This window comes from Lactuca virosa, chromosome 9 (assembly GCF_052849685.1).
Source record: "Lactuca virosa cultivar CGN04683 chromosome 9, Lactuca_virosa_CGN04683_v6, whole genome shotgun sequence".
In the NCBI taxonomy this organism is placed as follows: Eukaryota; Viridiplantae; Streptophyta; class Magnoliopsida; order Asterales; family Asteraceae; genus Lactuca; species Lactuca virosa.
Genome location: NC_136434.1, coordinates 101,360,254 through 101,375,933, shown reverse-complemented (window position 1 = coordinate 101,375,933; position 15,680 = coordinate 101,360,254). Strand labels below are relative to the sequence as shown.

Below are 15,680 nucleotides of genomic sequence, written 5' to 3'. Positions count from 1 at the left end.
CTATAATAACATATATGGCGACAAAATTTGGCAAGAAATCAAACACTACATGCTCTCAACATTGCATGGTCCAAAAGTTGACTTCAAGCCAACAACCGTAAACGTGCTCTCAAGTCTCAATATTACATGCGTAATTAAGTCAAAACGTTGACTTCCATGCAACCCTCAACCCACATAAATTCCACCAATTCGTTTCCAGAAGCTTCAACAAATTCAAAATGGATCAACGTCCTCGATCCAGCAGCCGTCTCCACCATCCATCACCAGCCGGAAAACAACCATTGCCCCGTCTGATACGTAGCAAAAGCGAAAATCCAGCCATATCTCCGCCGCCCACCACCACATTATCCAACAGATCAAACACAGTCTCCAAATCGCGCTCAACATCCACTTCAAAAACGAGAAATTATAAGGAGATGGAAGTAAACAGTTTCATGATTAACCTCCCGAAGCCGATGAAGATCAATACCGGAGTCACTAATCCGGCTGTTAAAAAAAAGAAGTCTTCAGACGCCGATAGCAATGGAGGAGACGGAACGTTTACCCGGTTTCTGCCACGAAAAAAACCCACATCTCCTTCCGCATGGGCTTTATCTCCGGGGAGGGCTCCGCCTATTTTGACCGCGGTGGTGCCGCCAAAGACGCCAAGTACAGGTGGCAGGAGCAGCGGTGAGGGTGGCGGCGGCGGTGGTGGTAGAATCAGCGGAGTTTTAAAGTACTTTAAGCAAAAGAAAGTTGCGTCATCGGAAGAAGCAGATCGGCATTGTTCAAAACTGATGAACAATCGGTTATTGCAATGGCGGTTTGCAAATGCTCGAGCTCAGGCTGCCATGTCCACCGTGAAAAGCGTGGCAGAGGTATTTTCATGAACAAGAAAGATCAAAGATACATGATCAAGTATGAATTTAGTGATCTTATGTTTGTAGTTGTATTTTTATGCAGAAGAAAACGTTCAATGCATGGCTCAAGATACTTGCGATAAGAAATTCGAACATGGTAAAGCGGATGGAAGTAGAAAAACTCGAAAGAGACATCAGATTGTATCATATTATGAACTCACAGTTATTCTTGTTAGAAAAATGGCCGAAATTGGAGGCTAAAAACTCTGAAGCTGTAGGTCGAGTGGCTAGAAAATTGTCTGTAGCATCTTTCAATATCCCATTGGTTGATGATTCTAAGGTATACTTAATTTCATTTCAATTATATTTCTCCTAAGTTTTTAAAATATTATTTAAACATTTTTATCATGTTGTATACATAGGGAGAAATTTTAATGGTTCGTGACGCGTTGGACAACGCCACAAGACTCTTGGAAGATATAGAATCAACAATCCCAAAATTAAATTGTCAGGTAAAAAAAACATAAAATAAAATTTCTACATATTTTATTTTTCTATTTCATCATCTTGCCTATTTAATTATTGATATGTGTAATGCACCTTTCTTTTTTCTGTCATCTCATCTATTTATTTTGATATTTGTCATGATCCAATAGTAGAAGGACAAGTAAGAAGATTTAGAAAGAGAATATTGAACAATTAAAAAAAACAAGTTGAAATACAATTATATTGTTATAATTTTTATTAGCATGTCACATGGTTTTTTAATATATAGGTGGAGAATTCATGTTATTTGTTAACCGAACTTTCAATTATCGCAAAAGAAGAAAAAGAGTCTTTGGCAGAGCTACAAAGATGGATGCGTGTCGTCATGACACTTAAGGTGAACTATTTTCGTTTTTTTTTTATACTTAAATTGTGCGTATGTTTGCACATAATGAAAATAATTTAAGAAATACTTTTATTTACTAAATGTTTTTTTTATTTGAAGATACAGGAAAAAGAAAGAAGTTTGCGAGCTCATTTAATCCAAGTGAAGTGAAGATTCTAGTACATTTAGTGAAGTAGCAATCAAGTTGAATGATATTTTGATGAGTTGATCTTGAGTATAGACCTTACACTATCGAATCATGAGTTACTTGACTTTTATCGACTAATGTCAATTTGGATTTTTGATCTTTATGTGGACTTCTCACCAAAGCAATAATGTCTAAAAATATTTTAAAAATAAAACATATACGTGGAAGGAAAACTTAAATAAAAACAAATGCATAAAAAGTTAAATCCTAACAAAGAAGGACTAAGGGGTATATCTTAAGGTTTTCAAGATCGAGATCTTGATAATATTATAAGATCCTAAGGTCCTATAAGCCAAAAAGCAACATGAATCCCAATAGGATCGTGTTGTAGCAAAATCGTTGATACAAGTGTAGAACAATCCTATATCACTGTTTTTTTTAAATGGTCTTTAATGTTTAAAAGTGTAAATTCTAAATTATTACCAAACACTAGAAAAAATGAGCTTACATATTAGTTCAATGATTCAATGTATAATCTTAAAATTTTTCTCTTTTCTACTCAAAATCGAACCTGAAAATTTGTCCCTTGAGCTCGAAACTGAACATGGCATATCGCATGAAGCCACATACAAAATCGCAACTTGGTGCGTTGTTATTTGTTTGGTTAATGACTTTAAAATTTTCGACAAATATAAGATTTTTTTAGTTAATTCTTTTTGTTAAATGATTAATATGGTTAATGACTTTGGAGGTTGCCTCTTAATGGAGGTTAGTTAATACTTTTGTTTATCAAATTTGACAAATCAAACGCTCTTAATGATTGAACTATTTGTCAAATTTAAGCCTCTAGTTCGAAACCATATTAACCATTTAACTAAAAACGAGTCAGAACCATCGAGTTATGCAAGAGTTCTCTTCATACCCACAAAACCAATTTCTTTCTTTCTTTTCTATTTTCTTTCATGTGCCTTTACACCTCCAAACACTCATTCATGCCACCATCCTTCCCCAACCACCCTGCCCTCGTCGTCTTCCTCCTTCCTTGAAGCCACCACTACTGCAACCGTCTTCCTCAAAACAATGATGTTGCTTAAATCGTTTACCATCGTTGATTTTTTTTAAACATTTTGCTGAAATCGGTCTCAGACAACAATTCTACAATCTACGACTCAATTCATCGATTGTACCCTAAAATCATATTGGTTCTAGGGTTTTGTGTTTGTTTTCTTCCCATCCCGGTAATTAATTGTCCTTGTATGGTTTATCTCGTTTACTCTGGATGTGTTCTATATTGCATTCACAGTAATATATCTCGTAAAATCGTAGGCTTTGTGGTGTCCGGCTCTTAAATTGTGAAAAATATTTATTCATTCATATGATTTGGATATGTGTTGATTTGTTTGTCGATGTAATTATGCTTGCGCTACTAACGGGTTTTTGCAGATGATGTAGTTTTTATTCTTAGCTTGTGTTATGGTGCTCATCTGTTCTAATTTATAATTTATTCACGTTAGCAACAAAAAGACAAGAACTAAGTTGTCAAGTTTTGCAACAAGAGTTTCACCACTTATTGGTATTAGGCTATTAGCTAATAGGCATGGCATAAGCTTCTACTGGAAGACAATTAGGCTATTAGCTAATAGGCATGGCATAAGCTTCTACTGGAAGACAATTTGAAGTGGTAGCTTCATTTGTTTAATTAGCAATTTCATTTACTTTATTTTAAGGATTTTATTTGATGTTGTTCTGCAATTTTAAACAAAAAGGCAAAACAATTTTTTTTCTCGTTCAACAACATTATCATATATGTTTTAAATTAGAGACAAACTCGATCAAAGCTTTTGAATCAAATATAAATCACTCAAGAGACATTCATTCAAAGATTGAGAACCATCCAGGTTTAACATTTCAAAGGCTACAAAACAACCCAATAGTTTAAATCTAAAGTTTTATATAATAAGTTTAAACTTGCAACTATTCCATATTAAATAGTGTACTTTCTAATTTGACTTTCCAATGACATTTTTGCAAAATGAAAAACAATCATAGATAACATCCTGCTCTTTACAGCCTTAGTTTAAACTGTGTGTTAGTTTTGTGGGATTTGGAATTTGAGAAAAATAAAATTTGAAAACTTAGGAATTTGCCCAAAACTTTCATCTCATGTATGAAGGTCTGAAACGGTTCAGACCATCCCAACCCCAATCTCAACTATCGACCAGTACTAAAGTTAGCAACAAACCGAACTTTTAAAAGCATCATTCTCTTTCAATAAACAACAGAATCAAATATCTCTCAAATGACAAACTGAACTTGGTTCTTAAACCATAATTAACCAAAAACATTGCGTCCAAAATCCCAAAACAGAAATTTAAAACTAAGAAAAAACCAGACATTATCACAATGTAATAATAACAACCCTTTAAACCCATCATCATCATTAACGGTATCGACGAAGTGAAAGAGTGTTGTTCCTTTTCCATGTTGCTCTCCTAGAAGGACGTGCCTTATGGTTCAAGTGTCCCTTGCCACGTAGACCTCTGTATTTCTTTCCTGCTGATGTCAGCCCACGAAGCTCTCTGTGCTTGTGAACCGGGTTACAGATCCAGTTGATCCGTGGGTCATTGCGGATAGCTGCATGGGCCGGATCCACCAAGATCACCTCAAAGTACTTGTAGGTAGAGTCCTACAAAAAATGTTCAAAAAACATTTCAGAAATTTTTCACAATATGTATTCATTTTAACATGGGAAGAAGAAAAAGAAAGACAAACAGATAAAAGATTAGTGTCTTAATACATTAAGACAAGTCTTCTGGCTTAACCAATTAAAATCATGAAGTTAAAACGAAACAGCTTAATTGTACAGATTGAGTACATAACCCATTAAGGTCATTAAGTAACAAAGAAACAACCATTGACGAATTTGGCATACCTCATTGAGCCAGTAAGAGTTGAGAACCTTAAGGCCACCTAATTTTCTTCCAGCTCGCTCTTCAGCAACAGATCTCTTGCTACGTTGGAACTTGAGTTGGGTGACTCCCTGGTTTGTGGGCTTTCCATAGACAATACCTTTGGGAACTGGCCTCTTCCTTCCACCACGCCTCACACGAACACGATAGATCACATAGCCCTACAAATACAATCATTTTGATTAATTCAGAGATTGGATTTCAATCATTTTGGCCAACCTTAATAAACCTAAGTATTGTTTGATTGATATGATTATATGAATACATTTCCGTTTGTGTAAGCTTACAAGTTCACAAACAAGCAATTGGGGAAAAAACGAAGAAATATACCTGCTTGGCTTTGTAACCCATACGACGAGCCTTATCGGGTCGGGTAGGATGAGTGACACGGACAATGGAAGGAAGCTGGCGATATTCCCAGCACCTCACCCGCTGCATAAATCTCATCACATCCGATTGCTTCTTCCTCCATAGCTCCGAAACATAAGTGTAAGCACCTGTTAGAACCACCAAAAGCACACGACGTTTCAACTAATTAAAACCTCGTCATCCCCATTCAACCAAGGAAAACAGATTATATAAACCATGGATTTGCAGAATCAGAGATCACGGAAGGAAGCCATACCCATTGTTGCGCTCTCTCCTGCCTATGAACCGCACAGCGACGGTGAAAGAGTGAATCTATGGATTAGGGTTTTAGAACATATAACATTATAACCTTATAAGGATTTCATTGGGCTCGGTCTCATATGTAACTATTGGGCCTAGACGATTTTTCTTTTTCATAAAAACATTTTAGGATCAACTAGGTGTGAATGCGATGTAATACATTGATTTTAAAAAAAAATGATATACGAATATATAAACTTTAAATATTTTAAAAAAAAAAAGATTAAATATCAATAAAAAACAACAAAGTATGATTTTTTTTATATAGACCATTTTGCCTAAAATTACAATGAACTTAAAAAACGTCAATTTTGAATTATATATATTGAAAGAAACATATTAAAATTTGAAAATATAGGGAAACAAATTAATGACACATTAATTACTTTTTATAACCTAAAAATTAAATAGTTAATTAATAAAATCAAAAATTACCACAAAATGACAAGTAGAAATTAATTTCTAAGAATTAACCACAAAATTACATGTGTCCAAATGCATAAGAAATTGACAAGTGGCAAAAAGTTCTTTATTTATTAGGAAGGATTAGAAAACGAATATGTGGGAAAATAATAGAAATTCATATTGGACATGTTTTTTCGAACAATTTTATTATTTTACATGTTTTTTCGAACTATTTTATTATTTTTTACTTCTAAATAGTCTTTTGAGTACTAGCAATGATGATATTTAAATTCAAAAATCAATTGACATTTAACACAATTGACACAACTAAGTCTATATAATATATGCAAAATGTAACATTATAGTTTTAATGTGAAATCTTTCATCATTGAACAAACCTAATTAAGAAACATATCTACTAAAAGTTATTTGGTGCAAGACTTTGGTTGATTTCAAAGATTGTACAATAGTTGTAATTGTCACGTAGAAAGTTTATGCTTGAATAGAAGAGAATATGAGACTCCACGTATCATATGATGTTTGATACCAAAAAGTTTAAATATGTGGTTTCAGTGTTTCAAGAAAGAAAGCATAAAAAAAAGAGCATCGTTGTATTTATTGTCAGGTCCAATCAATGAAGATTTTCTTAAAGTGGAAATTGTATGTTATATATGTTTAAAGACATCACTGGCCTAATAGAGTCTAGCTCAATTTTAATATAAACTCGTTATTAGAAAATGTTAAAATGTTCTACAATGTTATGAAAGAATCTATAATATCTCATAAGATACCATAAGATTTAAAATGTCCTAAAATACCCTGAAAGATTTTAGAACGATATAAACTTTCTAGGACATAGTGGAACATTTTTGAAACATGCAAAACCTTATGAATACTAATATAATGTGGTATAACATTCTAGAATTGTCTTTAATGTACTAAGTTGTTAAGGAAACCTAGAACCTTCCTACATGTAGGTGGGAGACACCTATAAATAGCTAAGGAGCTCATTTTCTTCAACATTTCGAAAAAAACAAAATATAATAGTGAGGCCATAGAGTATTTTTGTTTTGTAAGTCCTTAAAGACTTGATCCTATAATTTATTCTCAAGTTGTAATAAAAAAGTGTCAATATAATCTTACAAAAGAGTTGTGCTCAACAATTTGGTATAAATGTGAGGTTGTGAGTTAGGTTTTATGATATCTTTAAACTCTTAGTATGCTTTATGGTTGAAATTGTAACTGATCTTCCACATAAGAAACAATCTCCTTCTCGATACTTTATCGAAAATAAAAGCAATTACAAGGAAATAGGGAAAAACCTAAGAAAAAAACTAGACAAACTAAACGTCAAATAAAAACAACTATGCATAAATCTAGATATATACTTCCAACCAATCGAAACCCAAATCCAGTTCCAATGAATGGAATGAACCAAATGTAACACACTTTGAAGACTCTACCATTGTACTCTATGACAAGATTTTTGGTTCCTTTGCTTCTCAACTTCGATTAATTTGGCGGCCTTTTACTTCAAATTAATAACCCAAGCTTGATCAATAAACATTTTTCCATTTAGCTTATTCGGTTCAGTAATGATACATGAAACACCCACCCACACAAACCCTCTTCGCTTCCTTTACCAATAGTGCATCATCTTTTACACAAACGAATGTCATTTCTTTTACACAAACGAACGTCATTCCTTTAAGCCCAAAATGCATCTTTGTTCTTGTAACATCCAAAAATACGGTCCGAAAATTTCATTTTTAAATCATTGGTGAAAGCCATCATAATCAACCATTTCATATATAAACAAGACCGTTATATCAAATCAGAGTATAATCTCCAAAACTTATTCTTTTTATCAGAGTAAAACATCCCAGGCTAAACAACAATGGTATGCGCCATGCGATCACCCCGAGCTCCTTCCTCCGCTACCGGAAGTACTTGAAACCAAAACTGAAAACCGTAAGCACGAAGCTTAGTGTGACAACCCGAAATTTTCATTTGTATAAACTCCGCAGTCAAGCACGTCAAATAACGGTCAAATTCATCTCGGAACATTTTTGGCCGGTTTTAAGTCCGTTTGAGTATTTTTATTTTTAATTCGTAAAGCGAACAAATAAAATGAAGTATACTTTAGAGGTTGTCGTGCATCACGTAAATCTCAAAACTCCAAGAGTTTGGAGTTTACGGCCCCAAACATGGAGTTTATGGCCGTAAACTCTAAAGAGTATAAATATGACACTTAGTCATTTTTGACTCATTTTTCACTTCCTAGTTCAAGAACACCCAAGTTTTTCTCTCAAGTATCATATCACTTTCTGTCAAATCCACCAAAAATGTAAGTGTTTCCTTCCTTGGTTCGTTCATATAACACTTTATCTAGTGTTTTTACTCGATTTCATCCATGGAAATCTCCTCTTTTCTTAGATCTTCAAGTGTTCATCAAAACACCAAGAACACACACTAGTGTTTTTGGCCCTTAAACACTCATTCGAGCTTCCTATAAGTAAGTACACTCCTCCTAACTATTTGTTTGCTTAGAATACATGTTAAACCCTTGAAGAACATCAAAATCCCCAAGATTTTATGTGTTTACGGTTCAAGGAGATCTCCCAGAACCGTAAACACCTTCAAATGGTGTTTAAGTGCCCCTAACACCTTCCATTGCTTGTATAAAGGGTTAGAAACTTACATGCATGAGCTGGAAACACCAAAACACGAAAAGGTTGAGGCATACATGAGTTTACGGCCGTAAACTCATGGGCTTACGACCGTAAACCCAAGTGTTTACGACCGTAAACTCTCAAGGATGGTCCAAGGACCGTAAACTCCAATGAGGGGTCCTTTTGTGCCCTAACCACTTCCTAAGCCTTTGATTCGAACTTAGAACCCTTCCTTGTGAGATGTAGGACCTTAAAACACCCAATGGCACCATTACCATGAGTTTACGGCCGTAAACTCATGGGGGAAATGGTCCCATAACCGTAAACCCATATGGTGCTACCATATGGGGAGTAAACTCCAAGGTGAGGCCATACTCTCTTAAGATGCAACCCTTAGCACTCCTAGCACTTGAAACAAAGTGTTTTCATGTAATTGAGTGTCTTTACTTGCTTAATTAGTTATTAAATGACTAATTAGATACATAAATGTATCATTACATGCTCAATAGGATCCGCGTGTGTGTTCAAGTCCTCACTTGACACTTATCATCCTATACCACCCGTTCATCCGAATCACCCACTTCAGGTGAGTTCATACCCCTTAATTAACATTTTAAAATGATTTTAAATGCTTTTATGGGGGGGGAATACAAGTTGAACTGATAAGTTATTAATTCAATCACATGTGATTAATAACTGTCTAGCAAATAGATTTTTGCATGTTAAACTATTTTATCAAGTTAAAGGTTTTCAAATCTTGTTTTCAAATCTCTTTTAAAATACGAAAATCCCTTTTAGATTGTTAAAGCATTTATCAAAGTCTTTTAAACTTATTTTCTTGATAAATTCATGTCTATATAGATATAGTTATATAAGTAGGGCTTGAAGGACTTAGGACTGATAGCCCGTTCTATTTTCTGTTCCTCGATTGGTTGTGGACTTAGAACATCCGGTTATTTGTCTGAGTGTCGTTGAAGTTCTAGTTATATATTATGTATATCTGGTTAGATATTAAAACTCTCATTCCAGTTCAACACCTTTGGGTAGCAAAGGCATCTATATAACTTCTCAAGTAAACTATAATAGGTATAGTTTAGAAACCAACCATAACTGTCATGAAGAAGAACTTAGTTATATCTATATTCTAAACACTTGTACTTTTAGTAAAAGAAAGGTATATAGATTTCAAAACACGAGATACATCCTCAAACGTGGATTTCACCGTTGTCGAGTGGTAACCAGAGTCTCCTGGAGGGAGAGCGGGCATTGTGTGTATAGATCTATACGGGACAGACACTCCCACATCCCGACTGCTAGCTACAGTCCCGGCCGACCAAGCCAAGGGGTGACAAATGTCACATTCATTCCGACGCCAGCAGGTCGCCATGTTTACATCCGTCAATCAGTATGGTTACGAGTATCTTTACATTTACCTTATAATTCATGGCTTTAAGGTAATAAGTATTATCATGGTATTTTTCTACATATGAAACCATCATAGTGTATTTTCCTAGTTATACACTAGGCCACATTTTAAACCTTTAAACTAACCTACTTAGGATTAAAGGTTACTTTAGACTTCCCGAGGTGTATTGTTCATTTAATACCACCTGGAGTCTGTATTTCATTCACTTAGACTCTCCGAGGCGTATTGTTCACTTAATACCGCCTGGAGTCTGTATTTCATTCACTTAGACTCTCTGAGGTGTATTGTTCACTTAATACCGCCTGGAGTCTGTATTTCATTCACTTAGACTCTCCGAGGCGTATTGTTCACATAATACCGCCTGGAGTCTATACTTCATTCCTTTAGACTCTCCGAGGCGTATGGTTCATTCGATACCACCTGGAGTCTATGTTTTATTCACTTTTAGTCAGCAGCGTTACAGCTGAAGTAAAATAGTATTTACCCTATTTCTTTTGCTTGTGATCTTCTCACATATTCCTTAAAGTATAAACTATATTTTGATAATAATAGTTACCTTTGGGGGAAATTACTCCTTAAACATAAAACAATTGGGTCTTGGTAGAAGACTACTTTATTTAGAAAATATAGGATTTTCTGGAAAGAATTCTAATACTCTGTAAACTCAAATCACCATTATCTAGTGAGATTATTTTGAATAAAAAACATGTATTTATACCAATGTCATTAAATACTTATGAACTCACCAGCATTAAAATGCTGATACTCACTTTCAAAATAACTTGTATTCTCAGGTCATCAGTAGACAGGTACACTCCGGGAGCTTTTGCGAAGTCAGCCTAATACCAAGCTGCAACTTATGTTATTTTCTATATCTACTTTGATGTTGTTGTAAAATGTAACCTATGTAAAATTATTACTATTAATGCAATGGTTGTTGTACTTTGATTACTATACTGCATATGTTGTGATACTTGACATGACGTCCTCCACCCCAGAACGTTTCCGCCGTTCCGGTTTTGGGGTGTGACAGATTGGTATCAGAGCATTGTTTATAGTGAGCTCAGTATATCAAATCATAAAAGATATACAACCTATAAATACAATGGGATAAAATACTCTGACCAAGAATTTTACTTTAAAATATAACCATATTTTACAAAAGTATAAGAACATCCAGAATATAAAAACCCGAACAAGTATCACAAGAAGAACAAGAATAAAAGTCTTTGGATGTTGAGCATTTCCGTCAAACCTGGGCAGTTATGTAATCGTAAGCTGGAATAAATGTAACCTGATCAACTACATTTATTCGAGAAGCGACTAACGTGTGCTTGGGAGTGATGGTGGTATTGCAATGAATCTGAAACTTACCAAATAGGAATGCTAGAGCCAAACATAAAGTTTAAAATACTATAGGCGTATTGTAGGATACTAAAAGACTCACAATAAACCCAAAAGTATGTTCAGAAGTTAAGAATCAAACATGTAATTAAAATACCATAGGGGTATTTTAGGAACCATAAATAACCTTGCGTGAAAACTAAAAGAGATCCTTATCGATAGACCTATGATTACAGAGTGTATACTCCCAAGGTTATATATAGTGAGGATCTCATAGGCTAAGAATGTGTGATTTCGCTCTACTTCCTTTTCCTTGTTTGGATGTGGATATAGGGTAGTATCACATATTCGAAGGCCTATCAGATCTAAGTTATATATGATTTGTGTACACTATGTAATTGCAGCAGGACTCGATATAGGTCACGCAGTGAAATATTTTAAGAATCTCTTAAGATTCTTTAGACATTCCCATTCTCGCGCAAACCCCTTTAAGGAAACCTTATCCATTTGAGTAATCAGCAGAGGAGTCGATAAAGACCCAGAAGAGGTTCATTGAGAAAGATTTCCAAGTAGGAAATAAATGAACAGGGACGAGACTATTGAAATCACCATGTGCCTATACCTTTTAGGGACATCGGTGGAAATTCGCCTGAACTTCTGAGATTCCAGTCATCCATTATGAAGTGATGACACTCAGAATCAGAATCAGAAGTAAGGCGGAGCAGAAATTCAATATTTCTACGAGAGCAGAGAACCCTATATAGATACCCGGAGGAAACCAATGCTTGTTCCAGTCAGAGATAAGAGGTGGACAGAGGGAGCCAATGCATGGAACCCGAGAAGTGTTTCTACCTCTTTAACGTCACGCTAATAATCCATAAAATAATACAATTTGGTGAGTTAGTGATTACACTACTCACACTATGTGCTAGGCAAATCGTCTTTCCCGTCGCGATTAATATAAATAGATCGGATCACAAAACCTCGATTGAGAGTGTTTAGCCATAAGTTTTTCATGAGCCTTTTCTTTCGTGATCTTCATTACGAACTTCTCTCGAATCTTTTCAAAGCCGGAGAGTGAACCTCTCCAATATAAAGATAACTTAGTAGGAACGACACCCATTTTATGGATTTCCGATACGCTTACTCCTACTCTGTTACCCATACTGCATCATACGGATGTAGGTCGACGCTCAAATAACCATAAATCAAGGCGCGGGAAAATTTATGCCTATCATAGTAAAGAAAGATACGTCTAGGGTTAACCGTCGTGTCTCATCAACTTGTGTTCCTTTCGTGTAGGAAAAACCATGCCTCCAAGGAAACGTAACCAACCCGCTGGTAAGACCCCGATTCTTCAAATCGATGAAGCTACGTTTCAAACCGCGGTTTCAGCAGCCGTAGCAGCTGTCATGGCTCACCTGAATGCTAACAACGCCAATGTTAGCAGGAGCCCTATCGGGAATCCCGATCATAGCAATGGATAGCAGCAACCAGCGCCGGTGTGTAAAACCACCCAAGAACTCAAACCTAATCCACTGAAAAGAAAGTCTGAGAACGAGGAGGGAAGTACCTCGACTCAAGGACCTTCCAAAGGGCAGCGAGTTGAGGTAGTCAATAACCCTATCAATCCGCCCGTCTCGACTCCAAGAAGACCATACCTAGGAAACCTTCCCCGCTGCGGCAGGTGTGACTTCCATCATTATGGAGTCTGTCGGAAACCCTTTTGTGTTAGGTGCAACATGAAGGGGCATACCGCTTGCAGCTGCAGAACCCCGGTTGAGTTCATTACATCAACCACCAATGTTGGGGCCAGTCCAGTATGCCACCTAAGTGGTGAAGTTGGACACTTTAAGAGGGATTGCCCAACTGAAAGAAATGACAAGGGCGCAAGAGGAGTTTAGCCCTAATGCCTAGGGGAACATCAAGAACCCGGTAGAATTTTGGTACGTTTCTCAAACCTTAAGTAGCTAATCGAAAACTTAGAATAATCCATTCTAATTGTAATTACTCCCTCGTTAAGGCGAAAGTCGCAGCACTAGTGTAACACTTAAAAACCCATCAGGTAAAGCTATGATGGCTTAGTATATACGTTAAGGCCATTTATAATTAAGATTGATAGACCTCGAGTGAGTGATGCTGCCTTATTTCATGTTCCTCGTTTGGTTGTGGATTTAGGGCGAAGTCGCTCAGTCAACCGTGAGAGGCCTCGTGAGAAATCCATTCATGAAAAGTACATTATTCAGAAACATCAGGACCCTTAGAGTTCAGCGTCAACCATGTCGGTCCAAGTATCCACGATAGTGATACCCTAGACGAAACCCGAGACGCTAAGAACTTGTGTGCCCTGTTCAGCACATGGTCCTATCTATCTTCATTCCATATCGTGTCGATGATTGTAAATTTCGACACTACCGTCAGTCATGGCTTGACTTGGTTCAACCATGCAAAAATTTATGGTGCTGTGTAAAAGAACTTTCACCGTACCCTGTGCATCGAATAAAGGTTCTTTCGAACCTAGTGAGGAAAACCTAATGCGAACCGTCAGTCGTATCTCTCGTCCAACCTTCAGAAGTACCCAGGAGAAGGGTACCCCGCACTGTTAACCAACCCCTCCTTAGACTTTAAAACCAAAAACGAAAGGCACTGCATATATTCCGGAAAACAATAACCGCCTGAGGCCTACTCAGTAGATCCCCCAGAAAGACCATTTGCACCGCGCAACCAGGTTCGTGAATCAAGAGAAATAACTCATGGGATCAACTTACTACTACTGAGCATATGCATTAGAGTGGTATATAATTTAGATCAATGAAATTTAAGATGTGTGTTTCCTCCCTACTCCTTGTTCCTTGTTTGGTTGGGGGTTTGGGGTGGGGCCACACATCTGAACATCCCGTCAATCTCAATTATATACGACTTGCATACACTGAGTATTAGTGATTGAGCCGAGTATGAGGTCTACCACGAACCTTATAATAGGACCCTACATCCTATCCCATAGAAAAAGAGTTGGAGTCAAGAGAACCACTGTGGGTTGAGCTACTAAAATGACCACAAATTCGAAATTTGTTGTCATCCCGGTTAAGCCAACATAGTAGCTAACACCCTCAGTTAGGAAAAGTAACTCAAGTCGTAAGAGTCAAAATATTGACTACGACCATCCATTCGCGCCTAATCCCACAAATTAAGCATCTCAGTAGTGGGCTGTGAAACCTGGAAGGCTATGACAGGTTAAACCTTGAGATGAATGGATGAGGAAATTAGAGGTTCTGAGTAGCCGAACCTTATGCTATCTAGATTAAATCTAGATAGAGAAACTCAGTAACACCGGAAGAGTAGTTGCAAGGGATACTCGCACTACTCAGGCACTTCGTCCATCCGGATACAGACGAGTAGTGCCTAGAACCCAATGCCTCCTCATGCGAGAAAAGTCACCGTCACCCTATAGACGATAGACTGCATTCTCCAAAGTTAATACTAGAATGCCAAGAACCACATGATAACCTTCATGACCAAGAATACTTGAATAAAGTAGATGGTAAGTTGCGTTAAGCTTTATAACCCAGATCATAAAGAGATTGTAGACTCGACACCAGTCTAGATGTTAGTCGATGGGTTATACAAGAACACGCGCTTCCTACAAACTGGAGGGAGCAGACGTGATGGAGAATGGTGCAAGTCTTAGAGATTTGTTAGACTACTAGGTGTTCCAAAGAATACTATCCCGAAAGAGATAGTAGATCCACCTCCCGAGATAGTCAATCACTTCAGAAAATCTTTAAGGGCGAAGCTAGCCCCGACCAGAGGCTGCTATCCACGAAACAGCAAAGCGAGTAAGAGAATGATTCTTTCCAATTAGGAATCATACTGTGAAAGCATCTATTAGACGGTGACAAAAGTTGAAATTTTCTAAGTATCGTCTGGTAAAACCCTCTATCTCACTGACTTCGAGAGTTTCTGTTAGAAACACCTCGAGAGTCAGAAGTGCAGGTCCATTTTGCACAGGGTCGAGATAGATGCCACGTAACCAATAGATGCCAGTATATAGCCAATACCTCCAATGATCCAGAAAACCTCCGAAAACCAATCAGTAGGAAATACGAATCCGAAGACGACCTGAGCCTTCTAAGAACCAACCCGGAAGACTGCACTCCAGTAAGAGAGAACTTGTGGAACTTCAGAATGGCGATCACGCCAAGTGATGATCTAACCATGGAAGTACACTATATCCCAAGTACTGAAACATTCTATCTTCCCAAGAACTTAGGACCATCAGGGATTCTTGATAAGAATTGGTCCAACCTCCGTCAGACCTCGACTAATTTAGGGATTCC

At 36.8% G+C, this 15,680-nt stretch overlaps 2 protein-coding genes across 2 annotated transcripts; one reads left to right on the top strand and one right to left on the bottom strand.

Annotated features, from left to right (window-relative positions):
- The first annotated feature begins 222 nt into the window (after window positions 1–222).
- On the top strand, window positions 223–1,996 carry QWRF7 (QWRF motif protein (DUF566)). Its single transcript, XM_079072774.1, has 5 exons — window positions 223–857; window positions 943–1,179; window positions 1,262–1,351; window positions 1,615–1,722; window positions 1,837–1,996. Exons 1-5 carry the CDS (start codon window positions 417–419, stop codon window positions 1,879–1,881), a joined length of 921 nt encoding a protein of 306 aa, XP_078928900.1. The 5' UTR covers window positions 223–416; the 3' UTR covers window positions 1,882–1,996.
- A 2,109-nt stretch (window positions 1,997–4,105) lies between these two features.
- LOC145138312 (large ribosomal subunit protein eL15) lies at window positions 4,106–5,560 on the bottom strand. Its single transcript, XM_079072416.1, has 4 exons — window positions 5,453–5,560; window positions 5,158–5,324; window positions 4,791–4,988; window positions 4,106–4,544 (listed from the first exon to the last, which is right to left on the bottom strand). The coding sequence occupies exons 1-4, from the start codon at window positions 5,454–5,456 to the stop codon at window positions 4,299–4,301; spliced, it is 615 nt and encodes a 204-aa protein (XP_078928542.1). The 5' UTR covers window positions 5,457–5,560; the 3' UTR covers window positions 4,106–4,298.
- Window positions 5,561–15,680: the final 10,120 nt, after the last annotated feature.